This window comes from Brassica napus, chromosome A9 (assembly GCF_020379485.1).
Source record: "Brassica napus cultivar Da-Ae chromosome A9, Da-Ae, whole genome shotgun sequence".
NCBI lineage: Eukaryota > Viridiplantae > Streptophyta > Magnoliopsida > Brassicales > Brassicaceae > Brassica > Brassica napus.
The window spans coordinates 4,842,815-4,857,968 of record NC_063442.1 but is presented as its reverse complement, the minus strand read 5'-3'; the positions used below and the strand labels follow the sequence as shown (position 1 = coordinate 4,857,968).

Genomic DNA, 15,154 nt, shown 5'->3' with positions numbered 1-15,154 from the left:
AGTCCTCAGCTATTTGCTATTGTAGTTAAAAGCTACATATTGTAGATTAGGTAAACAATAAGTGCATGAACTCATAAGATCTTATAAACTAAAAAAATAGCAAAACAGAAGAAATGCCAACAGAAACCCAAAACACTGTCAGGAAGCTGTTTCCTGTTCTTTATTTGATCATGAAACATAAGCCGTGAGAAGATGCTGATGATGCTTTGGCAAAAAGATCACTTGACAACACAGATCTTGATAACAGAAGCAGCTCCAATACGGTGGAGAGCCACCACAGCATCACCATGATTACAGAGTCCTTTCTCAGTAGCCGACTTCAAAGCAGACTCGATGATCTCCTCTGTAGATTCACTGTCAGTGGCCTTTGCAGATCCTTCAGCCAAAACCGGAATCAAACCTCTATAAATCAAACTATGCCTCGCCGGTGACTCATCGCTGCAGCTCCAGTTAAATGTATCACTGGTGAAAACAGGAACAACCACGGAGAGAATCGGAACAGCTGGTCTATACTTAGCCACGAGTTTAGCCGTTGTACCTCCTCTGGTCAACACGATGATGAGTTTAGCCCTGGCTTTGTTTGCTGTTCTTACAGCGGATGATGCGAGACTCTCCAGCGTGCTCATTGGAAGTGGAGTAGCTCTTATCATCTCCTTGAAGATTGTGTTGTAATCAAGAGATGACTCAGCTTCGATGCAGATTTTAGCCATTGTTTTCACTGCTATCTCAGGGTAGGCTCCTGCTGCGCTTTCACCGCTGAGCATGACACAGTCCGTGCCATCTAGAACCGCGTTTGCTACATCAGTGGCTTCAGCTCGTGTTGGCCTTGGAGATTTGATCATAGACTCGAGCATCTGAGTGGCTGTGACCACCGGTTTACCAGCAAGGTTACACTTGTAGATCATCATCTTTTGAGCTAAGAAGATCTTCTCTATAGGAATCTCCATCCCTAGATCACCACGAGCAACCATGAATGCATCAGTTTCACGCAAGATGTCATCGAAGTTCAACACTCCTTCCTGGTTCTCAACCTTGGACATCAACATTATACTCTTGGAATGAGATCCAAGTACTTTCCTGACATTAACAAGATCCGATCCTTTACGCACAAACGAGAGAGCAATCATATCGATCTTGTTCGGAACACCCCATTTCAAAATATCTTCCACATCCTTCTCAGTCAACGTAGGGAGATCAACAACAACACCAGGGAGATTCACGTTCTTTCTTTCCCCCAGCATCGCTGTATTCTCACATCGACATCGTACAGTTCCAGCCTTTGGATCACACGACAGTACAGCTAGACTTATGCTTCCATCTGCACATAGTATGGTATGTCCGGGCTGAACATCCACTGGCAGCTTCTTGTAGCTCATGGAAATCGTTTTCTCATCACCCTTGATGTCGTAATCAGTACTGATAGTTATCTCCTGACCTTCCTTGAGTTGTATAGGGTTCCCATCTTTCAAGAAACCGGTACGAATCTCAGGCCCCTGTGGTAATAACATGAAAAATCATATATTAAACAGTTGCAAAACACTAACTAATAAACTCCAAACATAATGATTCTCTAATCAACACATAAGATCTATTGGTTGCTAGTTAGAGCCAGCGCATCAATTAACACAGATGTTTCTGAGATCTATGGATCTATCAACAGTAACAATTATCAAATGTAAACACTAAACGACCAATGCTCATGCTTTAGACCTTAGCTAGAAGTAACTCAAAACAGAAACCAATGACTCTCTAAGCATTAACCATGTAACCATGTTATAGCATCAAAATGTCTCTTTCTCTATTAAAGTTTCTTAATTGAGAGGCTGAAGCTTTCATGGAGTAAAGAGTTTATATACTTGAACACAGACTAATAGACTCCAACCATAATGATTCTCTGATCACCACATAAGATCTATTGGTAACTACTAGTTTGAGCTGGAACCATCAATTAAAATCTGGTTCTGAGATCTATGGATCCATCAACAGTAACAACCAAACTGTAAACACTAAAGCAACTCAAACAGAAACCAATTACATTAACATCAACCATGTTCTAGTTCCATCTTCTCTCCGTTTTCATACTAAAAATGTCCTTTTTCTCTACTGAAAATTCTTAATTAAGAGGCTGAAGCTTTCATGGAATAAATACTTTATATACTTGAACACAACCTAAACAGCCATATTCATAATCTTACCCGCCCTGAGATTTTGGAGGCCGTAGATGATTTAGTAAAGATTTTGATAGTTTGGAGGTTTGATTTTTTTTTTTTACAAATTTAGGACCTATGTATATATATAAGGAACCAAATGTTTCATCAGGCTTGGCGCAGGACCGGCCTGGATCTTAGTGTTCAAAATCAAAATCAACCCGTAAAGAAGAGAGAAAGATTAGACCTTTGTGTCAAGCATAACAGCAGCAAGCATGCCTGTATTCTGCATAGCGGCGCGGAGATTGTCAAGAGTCTCCTGATGGTACTCATGACTACCATGAGAGAAGTTGAAACGAGCAACATTCATTCCCGCTTTGAGAAGCTTCTCAATCATAGGAACAGAGCGAGAGGCAGGACCTAAAGTGCAAACGATCTTCGTCTTAGGAGTCCTCCCATCGTTAGGCAGATCCTTCATTATCCCTTCTATGTCTATGTTCGACATTTTTCTCCCAATCTCCACCTGATATATCAACATTTTGTTACATTATAAAATTAATACCAATATTCAAAAAAATGTCTAGGTTGATTTTTTAACTTAATGAAATGAAATGTTAGGGGTGAGCCGATCCAGTACACGACTTAATATGAGATCGGATCTCTAAGGCATTTAGGAAGAGGGATCTACCTGAAAACGAACTCTCTGCTTCTTCTATCTCTGGAGTGTGATGAAAGCCGCCGTGAGAGACTCGGAATGTGTTATAACGAAGAGTTTTTATGAAGGAGTGCATTAAATGCCACGTGGAATTTTATTATCCAATGGGAATTTTATTCAGTTATTATAGGCACTAAATAAGACAACAAGAAAATCCGAATATCGTGGACAGGGCAAATACCGGCGCTTTTTCATATTCCTTTTTTTTTAAATTGAATTGGTATTATTATAAGTAATTTGGATTATATAGTTGCCGACAAAAAAGAGAAGACAAAAAAGTTTCTAAATCTGGATAATAATATTTAAAGATGTTTTCTTAATTTTTTTTCTAAATATCAAAACAATTTGTTCATAGTTTTTGTCATTGGATGAAAAAAATTACAATCCAAGTACTGTATTAGCTTAAGAGTCTTCTACAGCTTAAGTATTCCGTCTCTTATAATCTTTCCTGTTTATGTGATTTCGAACATCACTGTAATTTATATGCAATTCAGTCAAAATAAGCCAGTTTTCATATGATATAGTATAGATATATCATTTTTTTTTTTACATTCAGCTACACAAACAGGATCATCTTCACACCTCTGTAAATAGCATAGGTCATGTATCAACAAGGTGAGAAGAACTAGCACCTTAACTTAGTAGTATACATAATCAGATCTTCACTGTTCATTGTTCACATGACAGCTTGTGGAGTATGCCACTCTGATCTACATGTGATGATGAAAGGAGAGATACCATTCTCTAGTCTTTGGGTTATTGGTCACGAGATCACCGGTGAAGTTGTTGAACATGGTCCACTCACTGATCACAAGATCGTCAAAAGGTTTCTGAAACATTTTAATTGGAATCACATGTTTTTATATCAATCCTGAATGTCTCAAATCTGTTGTTTCAGATTTCCAGTTGGTTCCCGTGTAGTTGGAGCTTTCATCATGCCGTGTGGAACATGCTCTTATTGTGCTAAGGTGAGGAGGAAAGTGTAGTCTTCTCATTGCATTCTCAAATTTTAAACCTGATACTTTAACTTGGATAACAGGGCCATGATAATTTATGTGAAGACTTCTTTGCTTATAATAGAGCCAAAGGAACTCTTTACGATGGCAAAACTCGTCTGTTTTTTGCGGCATGATGGTTAAAAAAAATAGTTAAATCTGATTAGGCTTTGGTGGATTGTTTTACCTGATTCACTTTCCGGAAGATTCACCAGTGTATATGTACAAGCTGGTTCCGTTGGTGAAATAGACATAAACCGACTTGTTCGTAGGAAGGTATGAGTTTGCTTGCTTTCTTTGGCCTAGTTAAAAAATCTACTTAAGATCATAACGTTTGAATCTCTGTGAAGATAAAAGTCATAGGGTCATATGGAGGAAGAGCAAGGCAGGAACTTCCTAAAGTAGTGAAACTGGAAGAGTCAGGGATATTCAATCTAGCAAACGCTGTTTCAACAAGTTTGAGGATGCAGGAAAAGCATTTCAAGATCTCAATGAAGGCAAAATTGTGAGCAGAGGTGTTGTTGAGATAGTATAAAAGTAAAGAAGCCCTTCTTAGAAGGCTGCTTTTGACTCAGGTTTTGATAATGACTGTTTCATACCTGATTCACTGAGGTCTTGTTTTTTTAGTATTTGCAACAATGTTTAGACAAGTTCATTGCTATCTGATTTTTGAAGCTTACTTAGGTTGTGTGCTTATTTGTCCATACCAAAATGTCCTCCTTTTTGAACCTTTTGCTTGAGAATAAAAAAAGGGTCCATAATATATGTGTTCTGATATTTTGTTTCAACTAGATTAAAGTTATTCAGAAAAATGTTGATGAAGATTATCCTAATTCTAATAGTAAACTGATGGTTTTGTACAAAAAAATATATTTTAATAAAAAAAATATGAAATATTGATGAGAAATTAGGGTAATTGTCAATAATAGCACATTTTGAAGTTTATGTCTCAAAAATAGCACTAGAAGGAGAAAGTCACAAAAATGACATTCATTAAAGGGTAAAATATCCCTAATACCCTTGGTTTAAAATTAAATAAACAAACAAAAATAAATAAAAATAAATAAAATAAAAATAAATAAAATGAAAAAAAAAAAATTTTATAGTTTTAGATTATATGTTTTCAGATTCGAAATTTTTATAATTTTTTTTGAAATTTTTCTTTTCGAAATTTTTTTTTATTATTTTTTCAAATTTTCTTTTTATAATTTAAAATTACTTTTTGAAACTGTTTTTAAAATTTTTATTTTTTTATTTTAGTATTTATTTTTTATAAAATTTTAAACCCTAATTCCAAAACCCCACCCCTTAACTCTAAACCCTAAGGTTTGGATTAATTAATCCAAGGGGTATAAGTGTATATTTACCTCTTTAATGAAACCTATTTTTGTGACTTTGAGTCTTGAGTGCTACTTTGGGAACAAAAACTTGATTTGGTGTTATCCTAGTCTTTTTCTCGAGAAATTATCCAAATTCTAATAATGAATTGATAATTTTGTTAAATAATATTTACAAGAAATTATCCAAATCCTAATAATATTGAATTGGTGGTTTTATTAAAAAAAAAAACAAAAAAATGTATTTGGATAAAAATGTAATAAAAATGTATAAAATAGTTGGACCAACTGGCCAAGTTACAAATCTGCTTTCCATTCTCAGACGTTAACGGGTTCTTCATTAAACGTCGCCGTTTTCTAAAACGCAATCCTTCTTCCTCCGTCTCACCGGAATATTCTCCCTTCTGTCTACTCTCCTCCGTCGCCGAAGCTCGTCAAGCTAAAATTGACCTCCAAATTTCATCCCGATCGCCTCATCGGGTCAGATCCTTACGTTCCCCGCTCGTTGATTTTCGAAAAACTAAAGTCTCGAGCGTTGATTGGAATTTGAAATTGGTTTCGGATCTTTAGGTCTTCGATTAGGTTAAGGTCACCGTAGAGCTGGGTATGGGTTTTTAGGGCTTTCCTCTTTTTGGGTCTAGATGAACTCTGTTTCAGATATGAGATTTGGTTAGACGTCAATTGCTGAAAAAAGTTGAAGTCTTTAAGATCTAGTTCTGTTCATTGGATGTTTTTTCTGAGGGATGTGTTTGAGTTATCAGCTAATTATGATATGTTTCTAATTAGAATCATGGTTTGTGTAGACAGAATGGTTCTTCATTGTAGATAGATCACATGTACTGCTCAATAAAACCAAAGCTTTGTTCAAATTTTCAGGGAAAGTATAAATCTTTATAAAAATGGGAGATGGAAGTAGCACCAGATCCAACAGCTCAAACAGCAGCAACTCTGAGAAACCAGAGTGGCTGCAACAGTACAATCTCGTCGGCAAGATAGGCGAAGGCACTTACGGTCTTGTTTTCTTAGCTAGAACCAAGACTCAGCCCAAAAGACCAATCGCCATCAAGAAGTTCAAACAGTCAAAAGACGGGGACGGAGTCTCCCCAACCGCCATCCGCGAGATCATGCTCCTCAGAGAGATCTCCCACGAGAACGTAGTCAAGCTCTTCAACGTCCACATCAACTTCGCGGACATGTCTCTCTACCTGGCCTTCGACTACGCTGAATATGATCTCTACGAGATCATCAGGCACCACAGAGACAAAGTAGGACATTCGTTGAACCAGTACACTGTCAAGTCCTTGCTCTGGCAGCTTCTCAACGGGTTGAACTACCTCCACAGTAACTGGATCATACACAGAGACTTGAAGCCGTCGAATATCTTGGTCATGGGGGAAGGAGAAGAGCATGGGATCATGAAGATTGCTGATTTTGGGCTTGCGAGGATCTTCCAAGCTCCGTTGAAACCGCTGTCTGATAACGGAGTTGTGGTCACTATCTGGTACCGCGCGCCGGAGCTGCTTCTAGGGTCTAAGCACTACACTAGCGCGGTTGACATGTGGGCGGTGGGGTGTATATTCGCGGAGCTGCTGACTCTCAAACCGCTGTTCCAAGGAGCTGAGGCTAAGTCATCTCAAAACCCTTTCCAAGTGGATCAGCTCGACAAGATATTCAAGATCTTGGGGCATCCGACGGTGGATAAATGGCCGACGCTGGCTAACCTTCCTCACTGGCAGTCCGATCTTCAGCACATTCAAGCTCATAAATACGACAGCGCCGGTCTCCACAACGTGGTTCACTTAAACCTCAAAAGCCCTGCTTATGATCTCTTGTCCAAGATGCTGGAGTACGATCCTCTGAAGCGTATCACAGCCTCGCAGGCGTTAGAGCATGAGTATTTTAGGATGGAGCCTCTCCCGGGAAGGAACGCGTTTGTGGCTTCTCAGCCGATGGAGAAGAATGTGAATTATCCAACTCGTCCTGTCGATACAAACACTGACTTCGAAGGCACGACGAGTATTAATCCGCCTCAAGGAGTAGCGGCAGGAAACGTACCGGGGGGTCATGGGATGGGGAGTAGATCGATGCCGAGACCAATGGTTGCACATAACATGCAGAGGATGCAGCCACAAGGGGGTGTGATGGCTTATAATTTTCCTGCGCAGGCTGGGATGAATCCTAGTGTTCCTATGCAGCAGAGAGGGATGGCTCAACCGCACCAGCAGCAGCAGCAACAGTTGAGGAGGAAAGATCCTGGAATGGGTATGTCTGGTTACGCACCTCCTAATAAGAACAGACGTCTCTAAAGATGAAAAATAGATCGTTGTGATTTGCTTTAGAGTAGACTAGAAGACTGTAATGCAACAGCATGTGGTTTCTTGCTATTCATAATGTATGGATTCTGTAGTTTTGTAAAAACATTATTGATCTCAAGGTGTTTTGTCTTAATGAAATTTTAATTCCTTTGATTCGAAAGTTCCAAGTAGTTAAGTAGGGGTTATTGGTTGTTGTATTTTAATGGATTTGAAAATCCAAACTAAATCTAGTGTTATTGGTTCTGTGATTTTTAAATCTGTATTAAAATCATGTGTTATTGGTTTAATGATTCATAAATTTAATATCAAATCAAGTGTTATTCAATCGTACGGATTTACTAATATATTTGATTTTATAATGGATTTGAATGGATTTGTTTGGATTTTTTAGTTAAAAATACAAGGATTCTAATCCTAGAGAAAACCTCCGGATTTGTATATTTTGCTTGGATTTATAAATACTATATGGATTTCTAAATCAATCAACAATAACACCTCTAAATTGTAAGAACATCTTTTTTAATAAATTGAGTTTGGAAAATATATAAACTAAAAATAATTAAGAAATTAATGATATGATCTTTTGTTTGTCAAAGCTAATTTAAAAAATAAAAATAAAGCAGAAAAACTGTACCCATAGGCCGGGGCGGTTCATATCAAACTAGCTTATATCAAACTAGCTTATGATATATATCATTAAGCCTTTTAATGATATCTGATCTTTTGCTTGCCAAAGCTATTTTAGTTATTATGATTTGTTTTAAAAACTGTCAATGGTCAAGTCTTCGTCTGTTCCCACTTTCATGTGTTTGCTTGAATATGACGTGAATTTGCCGTGATTTATGAATGTACATTTTAAAAAAAAAATTATTGATCCCAAAATATAATTATAAAAAAATATGAGATAAAATAGTGAGATGAAATATTGAATTTTATTAGATAAAAATATTAAGTGTGTAAGAATAAAATAAATGTTAAATAATAGGTAAAAGAAAAAAAAGATGATATAGAATATTAAAAGTGTAAATTAGGCCATCTCCAAATCATTCATATAGTTGCTTCTATGTGCTATAATGAAGTAAAAAAATCTACTCCATCTCACTTCTAGATGACAAAAAAAAAAAAAAAACTTCAGCTCACTTTTATTTTCCCCTGAAACAAAGATTGCTATTTTATCTTCTAGATTTAGGGGAATAAATATCATTCCTCTATAATAGAGGCATTTTTTTTTTATTTACACAATAGTTTTTTTAACTTTTTGTGATTATAACTACAAATACATGTTTATGTAGAAATATATTATTTTTACATATAAAACCCACTTATTTTTTGTTTACATAATATTCTTAATTAATACATTTATAAATAAAATAAATAAAAATTATTATTAACTTATTTGAAAGTCATAATCTTTTTTTAACAAATAGTACTTAAATTTTATATTTAAAACTAAAATTATTAATTATAGTTTAATTATTAAAAAGTTCACATAGATTTTACATATTGATAACATAGTTAAGTTGAACTTAAATGTTAATTAATACAACATATTAAAACAACTTAATATTCTGGTAAATTACTTCCAGATCTACAAAGATCGTTAGAATATTGTCCAAATGAAATGGATGGACATGGAACTTGTTGATTTTATTGCTGGTTGTTTCAAATATCAGATGATAAAGATAACCGATTCCAAGAGTTTTTAAGTCAATTGAAAACTATCAAAGATAAAAAAAAAAAGAGAGCTAATTTCTCATTTCATAGTGCATTAATTGATTATTTATGAGAAAAGTATAATAATAATGATGGTTAGATAATGTTTACTTTGTTTTATTATTGTTGTTTAATGTTTTTTGTAATAAAATGTTTAAATTAAATAATATTGTATTTTCATGAAAAATTTCTAAAAGATATAGTGAATGGATTAATTTTCAATATTTTTAAGTTAAAGGGTGTTAATTGTAAAAGTAAAAAGAATCTTTTAAGAATATTCCTTTTTGAGGAGAAAATAGAGGAATATATTGGAAACAAACTGACATCTATTATAGAGTTCTTTTATTATAGAGAAAAAAATAAAAAAATACATTGGAGATGGTCTAAGTTAGGATGTTAAATAATTATAACCATTATACATGGTCTTAAGGAGATAGTAACTAATCTAAACTTAGACTTTATGATGATGTGGGGTTTTAGATTTTTTAAAAATAATATTTAAAATTTTAAAATATTTTCAAAAAGAATTTTTGGATTTCAAAATAAAATTTTGAAAAGAAACAAAATTGAAAAAGAAATCTAAAAAGTTTGAACTGAAAAGTGTTTTTTTTTAATAAAAATATTATTTATTACTATTTATTTAAATATTTATTTATATTTGTATAAATTAACTAATTAAGTGTTGAAATGTCTTTTACCTCTTTAATGAATTTTTTTGGTCTTTTGTCCTTGTGTGCTTTCTTAGTCAAAAAAGATTTTTTAAAATCTTTTGTGAAATTTGCCTTTTATTTTTTTTACATTTTTTTTTCTTAGTTGGATACTCGCATATTAAAAATCGCTTAAGAGCATCTCCAAAAAAAAACTCTATAACTTCAAATATTGAGTTTTGCTCTCTAAAAAAGAACTTCAAAACTTCAAATTTAGAGTTTTAAGAAGTGAAACTCTAAATTTGAAGTTTCATCTTTTTATTTGCATCTTGGTCCTTATAATTAACTATACATCACATTTATAATTCTTAAGTATTTTTTCATTCATAGTTTTAATCTTTAAAACTTTTGTATATTTTAAATATTTCAAATTTATTTGTATAAATTTAAATTTTACACATAACAGTTTTTTTAATCAAAATAAGATTTATAATATTTTAAAAGTAGAATTAGACAACAAGAATATTAAAAAAAACTTAATTTTTTTAAGAAGATATATACATGAAGACATAATTATTACACAAATTTAATATTACAACAACACTATTAGTCTAGTAAAAAATTTCGAAACTTCTAAAATATTGTCCAAACAAATATTGTATAACCTAAAATAGAGCATTAATAAAAATAATTTTGTAATAATGTGCTATTTTTCTTGTAGTTTAATATTTAATTATGTATTTCTATTTATAATTTTATATATTAAGTGTAAGATTTTATTAATTAACATTATTATAATATTTTTATATATATGCTAATTATTTACAAATTTTTTATGGATTTATATTAATTATGACAAATATAAGGAGCATAGTATAAATTATAAATAATTTTGAAATTAAATTTGAAGTTTTGCTTTTGGACAAGAACATATTAAAACTTCAAATATAGAGTTTGCAAAACTTTATAATACATAATTTGTTTTGTAAATGCTCTAATGGTTGACAAAAAAAAATCTCTTAATGAAGTTGCGCTAAGATACTCATCACCTCTTGCCAAGCAGAAACAAAACAACGGAACTATAATGATAGCTTTAGGGGGCGATTTGTTTAACAAAAGACGAGCAACTCTACAGGTTTATGCTTATCTCAATAGTCAAATACAAAGAAGATCACATGTGCGATTCGTTGTGAAGTGTTTTATTAGAAAATAAACTTTCACAAATCAACAGCTGTGAGTACCGCTTTGGGTTTGATTCTCCTTAGCCATCTGAAACGCCTTAAGTGATAAAAAAACGTGGATATTTCGAATCTCGTATTGATTAGTCTTTGGACCTAGAAAACCTTTGAAAACACACTACGGTTATAAAAAAAAAAAAAAAAACAGGCAACAGCCAAAAATCCATAAATATTTTATGGAGCCTACACAATCAGGGTCGGCATGTAATTTAACACATAAGTTTTTTACTTTAATTATTTCTCCTTATTTTGATTTATAGTTTTATGGACTATTAGTTGGTAGTTGGTATCAACGTCATCTCACCTTCTCTCCTTCAACGTGAAAACCAACTTCAAAGAAGAAGAAGAGAGCAAAAGGAAAAATCATGGAGGTTGAGAGAGACCAAACTGTACCCTCACCAACGGTCCCTATCGTTGATCTAAGCAACCTCGACAAAGAGCTAGTGGCACGTGCGGTTGTGAAGGCGAGCCAAGAGTGGGGGGTTTTTCAGGTGGTGAATCATGAGATCCCCAAGGAACTTATCCAGAGCTTAAAGAAGGTTGGGACACATTTCTTTGAGCTCTCATCAGAGGCGGAGAAGGAAGCCGTGGCGACGCCAGCAAATTCCAAAGACATCCAAGGATACGTTACAAACAGCCAACAAGATGTAGAAGACAAGGTTGATCGAGTTGATCATCTCTTCCATAATTTATCGCCACCCTCTTCGATTGATTACAGATACTGGCCAAAAAATCCTCCAGAATACAGGTCAGTAGAAACTCTATTGCTTAATACTCAATAAATGAAAAAATATAATAAATTAAATTTTATTCATTTTTTCAAATCGATAACATGATAATATTTTTAGGATAGCATATGTAAATATATGGTTTCAGTCAAATTATAATTTTTTAATTGATATATATATATATACAAACAAAACATTACATCGTTTATATTCAAGATGAAATTTATCTTTATTTTTTAAAACCTTCAATATATTTTTATTTAGTAAAATTACATCTAAAAGCACATTTAAATTATACACTACATATATCATATACACCAAATAATATAATAAAAATATTATGAAAGTCTAATTTTAAAATTTTAATTAATATACAACCGCAGAAATCAATATTTCTTATTTTAAAAAATCTATTCTAAAATAAAAAATCTGAAAATTATGATATTTTATTAGTTTACCGAGATTTATTTGCAAAAAAAAAATCTGAAAAAGAACTTTCGTAGATAAATCTCTATAAACTAATAAAATATCATAATTTTAACATTATTAATTTATAGATTCTTCTTCGCTTGTGTTATAGTCTGTTAAATTTATAAATATACACGTAAACGCAAACAAACAATCAGGCTTTAATATTCGATTTTCTTCGAGTTAAATAAATTTTATTCCATAAAGTACATATTCTCTATTAAAAGAGAAGTACCATTTTTATCTACCATAAAAAAGTCATATTAGCCTTATTAGGTCTATTTCATTAATTACATTTATTTAATATTAATCTATTCAATATATAAAGATATTAATAATAAATCAATTTTAACTGTAAATTTAAATTTTATTTTTAGTTATAACAAAATGTTGAGAAAAAATCTAACAAAATCTTTCTAAAAATTTAAAATAATTTATTTAAATTAATACCATTTATTAATTTCGTAATTAATAATATATACTATTATACATTAATTTAAATAAAATTTTATTATAAAAAATATAAAATAAAAGTGCATTCTATTTATAATCATATTCTATATCTTATTTATTAAAAGAAATACCATAAAAATTTATACTAGGTCTATTTCATCAATTACATTTATTTGACTATTTAAGTTAATCTATTTAATATATAACATTTCTAAAAAATCTTATAAATTTTGTAGATATTAATAAATAAATTTTAACTGTAAATTTAAATTTTATTTTTACTTATAACAAAATATGTTGAAAAAACTTAACAAAATCTTAATAAATTTTTAAAATATTTTTAAATTAATGGAGAGATTATTTTCATAATTAATACTATAGTATTATTATAATGTATTTACTTATAAAATCTCACAATATACTAAAATAAATAACATAGAAATATAAATTATGCTAAGAAAATATCAGTTTTATAGTATAACTAAATAAAATTTTAAAATGAATTGTATTCAGTGTGTAAAAATTAGAAAAAATGAAGGAGATTCTCAATTTTTTTATTTCATACTATGAATTTATTTTACCAAACTCGAAAATATATTAATATATAATAACAATTAATAATAAAGTAAAAAATATAAAACAAATCATTATACATTAATAATATCGAATAAAAAACATACCCATTAACATTATAAATTTACACAATATATAACAATAAAATGTAAATATCTTTTAAAGTTTTGTGATGGTATCCGTTATATATTTATAAAATGAAAATCTGCCCGCACGGATGTGCGGGTGAAAAATCTAGTTCAAGTTACACTTTCTCCAAAATTTGGTCAATGAAGGCAGGTGAATGAGGAGTATGCAAGACAGGCGAAGAAGCTCGCAGAAAAGATTTTGGGTTGGTTATCCGAAGGATTAGGGTTAGATCGTGAGGCTTTGTTCAACCAAGGTTTTGGATTGGTCAAAAAGTTTATACGAACGAGGATGGCAAAAAGGCAGTTTATACGATGAAGATAAACTACTATCCGCCGTGTCGTCCACAAGCAAATTTAGTCCTTGGAATGCAACCTCACACAGATATCCACGGGTTGACAATTCTGGTCCCCAATGAGATTCCTGGACTTCAGGTGTTTAAGGATGACCAATGGTTCGACGTGGAGTATAACCCATCTATCATCAATATTCTTATCGGCGATCCGATCTGGGTATGTTTTATGTAACACTATTATATACTCTTTTCGTTTCTAAATATAAGATATTTAGAAAAAACACGCATATTAATAAAATAATTTTTTTTAATTTAGAGAGTATCACTAAAACTATAAAATAATTGTATTCAACCAATTGCAAAATAAATTATTAAATATGATTGGTTACACGGTTTATAAAGTTGAAAACATCTTATATATTGGAACATCAAAATTCTTTGTAACATTTTACATAAGGTTGGATCAGACATTTGGAGACCATAAATATTTACATAAATATTTTTTGTTAATATTAATTAGAAAAATAAAAAAAACTATGTTAATTGTAAGTTACAATTTGTAACTAATAAATCATCAACTATGCGACCTATATACAATATATCTTTAAATTTAGAGACAAAGCGAATGTTTCATCGGTTGTACTTGTATCCAATATCTATATAATATATTTTGCAGTAGCCTAGTGTATATAATTTGTTTTGAATAACTGGAAATTATATCTATTTTAAAGTCTAGCGTGAATTCATTTTACAGAGAATGAGCAACGGGAAGTACAAGAACGTGTTGCATAGAACGACTTTGAACACGGAGAAGACGAGGATGTCTTGGGTTGTTCTCTTGAAGCCGCCTTATGATATGGTCATTGAACCTTTGATGAAGCACACAGGAGATGGCGACGAGGCTCCCAAGTTTAAGCCCATTACTTACGGGGAGCACGTAGAACGCAAGGTCAGGGATAAACTTCAAAAGCGGTCATGAGTGGGTCGTTGTTGATTTGATGTTGTCTCATGTTTTGTTTTTCTGACAATTCGTCGTTTCTTCAATGTTTTTTCTTAATTTGTTTTATAGGGAAGTTGTTATCTACATTTATAATAAGAATATTCGGAATGCGATTTGCGAGAATAGTTCGTTATTGTGGCTTGTGAAGAAAGTAATACATTTTCTTTCACTTTGGTATATGAGTACAAAAGAAATACAAAAGAACAATTGATCCAAGAAGATGTACAAAAACAAATTAGCATGCTAACCTTTTTACTGGATCTTTTTTATCTAACAATTTAAAGTGACTAATCAAATTATTTAGGCTTAACTAGTTAATACCTGAATGAAAAATATAAGTTTATCTCGCCGCTAAATGTTTTGTTCCATTTTTTTTTTGCTATTTTTATATTTATCAATTGGCA

The 15,154-nt window shown here is 31.9% G+C and overlaps 2 protein-coding genes and 1 pseudogene across 2 annotated transcripts; 2 read left to right on the top strand and 1 right to left on the bottom strand.

The window, feature by feature from the left end:
• Window positions 1-22: 22 nt before the first annotated feature.
• Window positions 23-2,965, bottom strand: LOC106366266 (pyruvate kinase, cytosolic isozyme-like). Its single transcript, XM_013805851.3, has 3 exons — window positions 2,836-2,965; window positions 2,395-2,670; window positions 23-1,493 (listed from the first exon to the last, which is right to left on the bottom strand). Exons 2-3 carry the CDS (start codon window positions 2,650-2,652, stop codon window positions 219-221), a joined length of 1,533 nt encoding a protein of 510 aa, XP_013661305.2. The 5' UTR covers window positions 2,653-2,670; window positions 2,836-2,965; the 3' UTR covers window positions 23-218.
• A 2,473-nt stretch (window positions 2,966-5,438) lies between these two features.
• LOC106366267 (cyclin-dependent kinase E-1) lies at window positions 5,439-7,660 on the top strand. Its single transcript, XM_013805852.2, has 2 exons — window positions 5,439-5,674; window positions 6,071-7,660. The coding sequence occupies exon 2, from the start codon at window positions 6,094-6,096 to the stop codon at window positions 7,498-7,500; it is 1,407 nt and encodes a 468-aa protein (XP_013661306.2). The 5' UTR covers window positions 5,439-5,674; window positions 6,071-6,093; the 3' UTR covers window positions 7,501-7,660.
• A 3,659-nt stretch (window positions 7,661-11,319) lies between these two features.
• Window positions 11,320-14,883, top strand: LOC106364152 (annotated as a pseudogene).
• The last annotated feature ends 271 nt before the right edge of the window (window positions 14,884-15,154 follow it).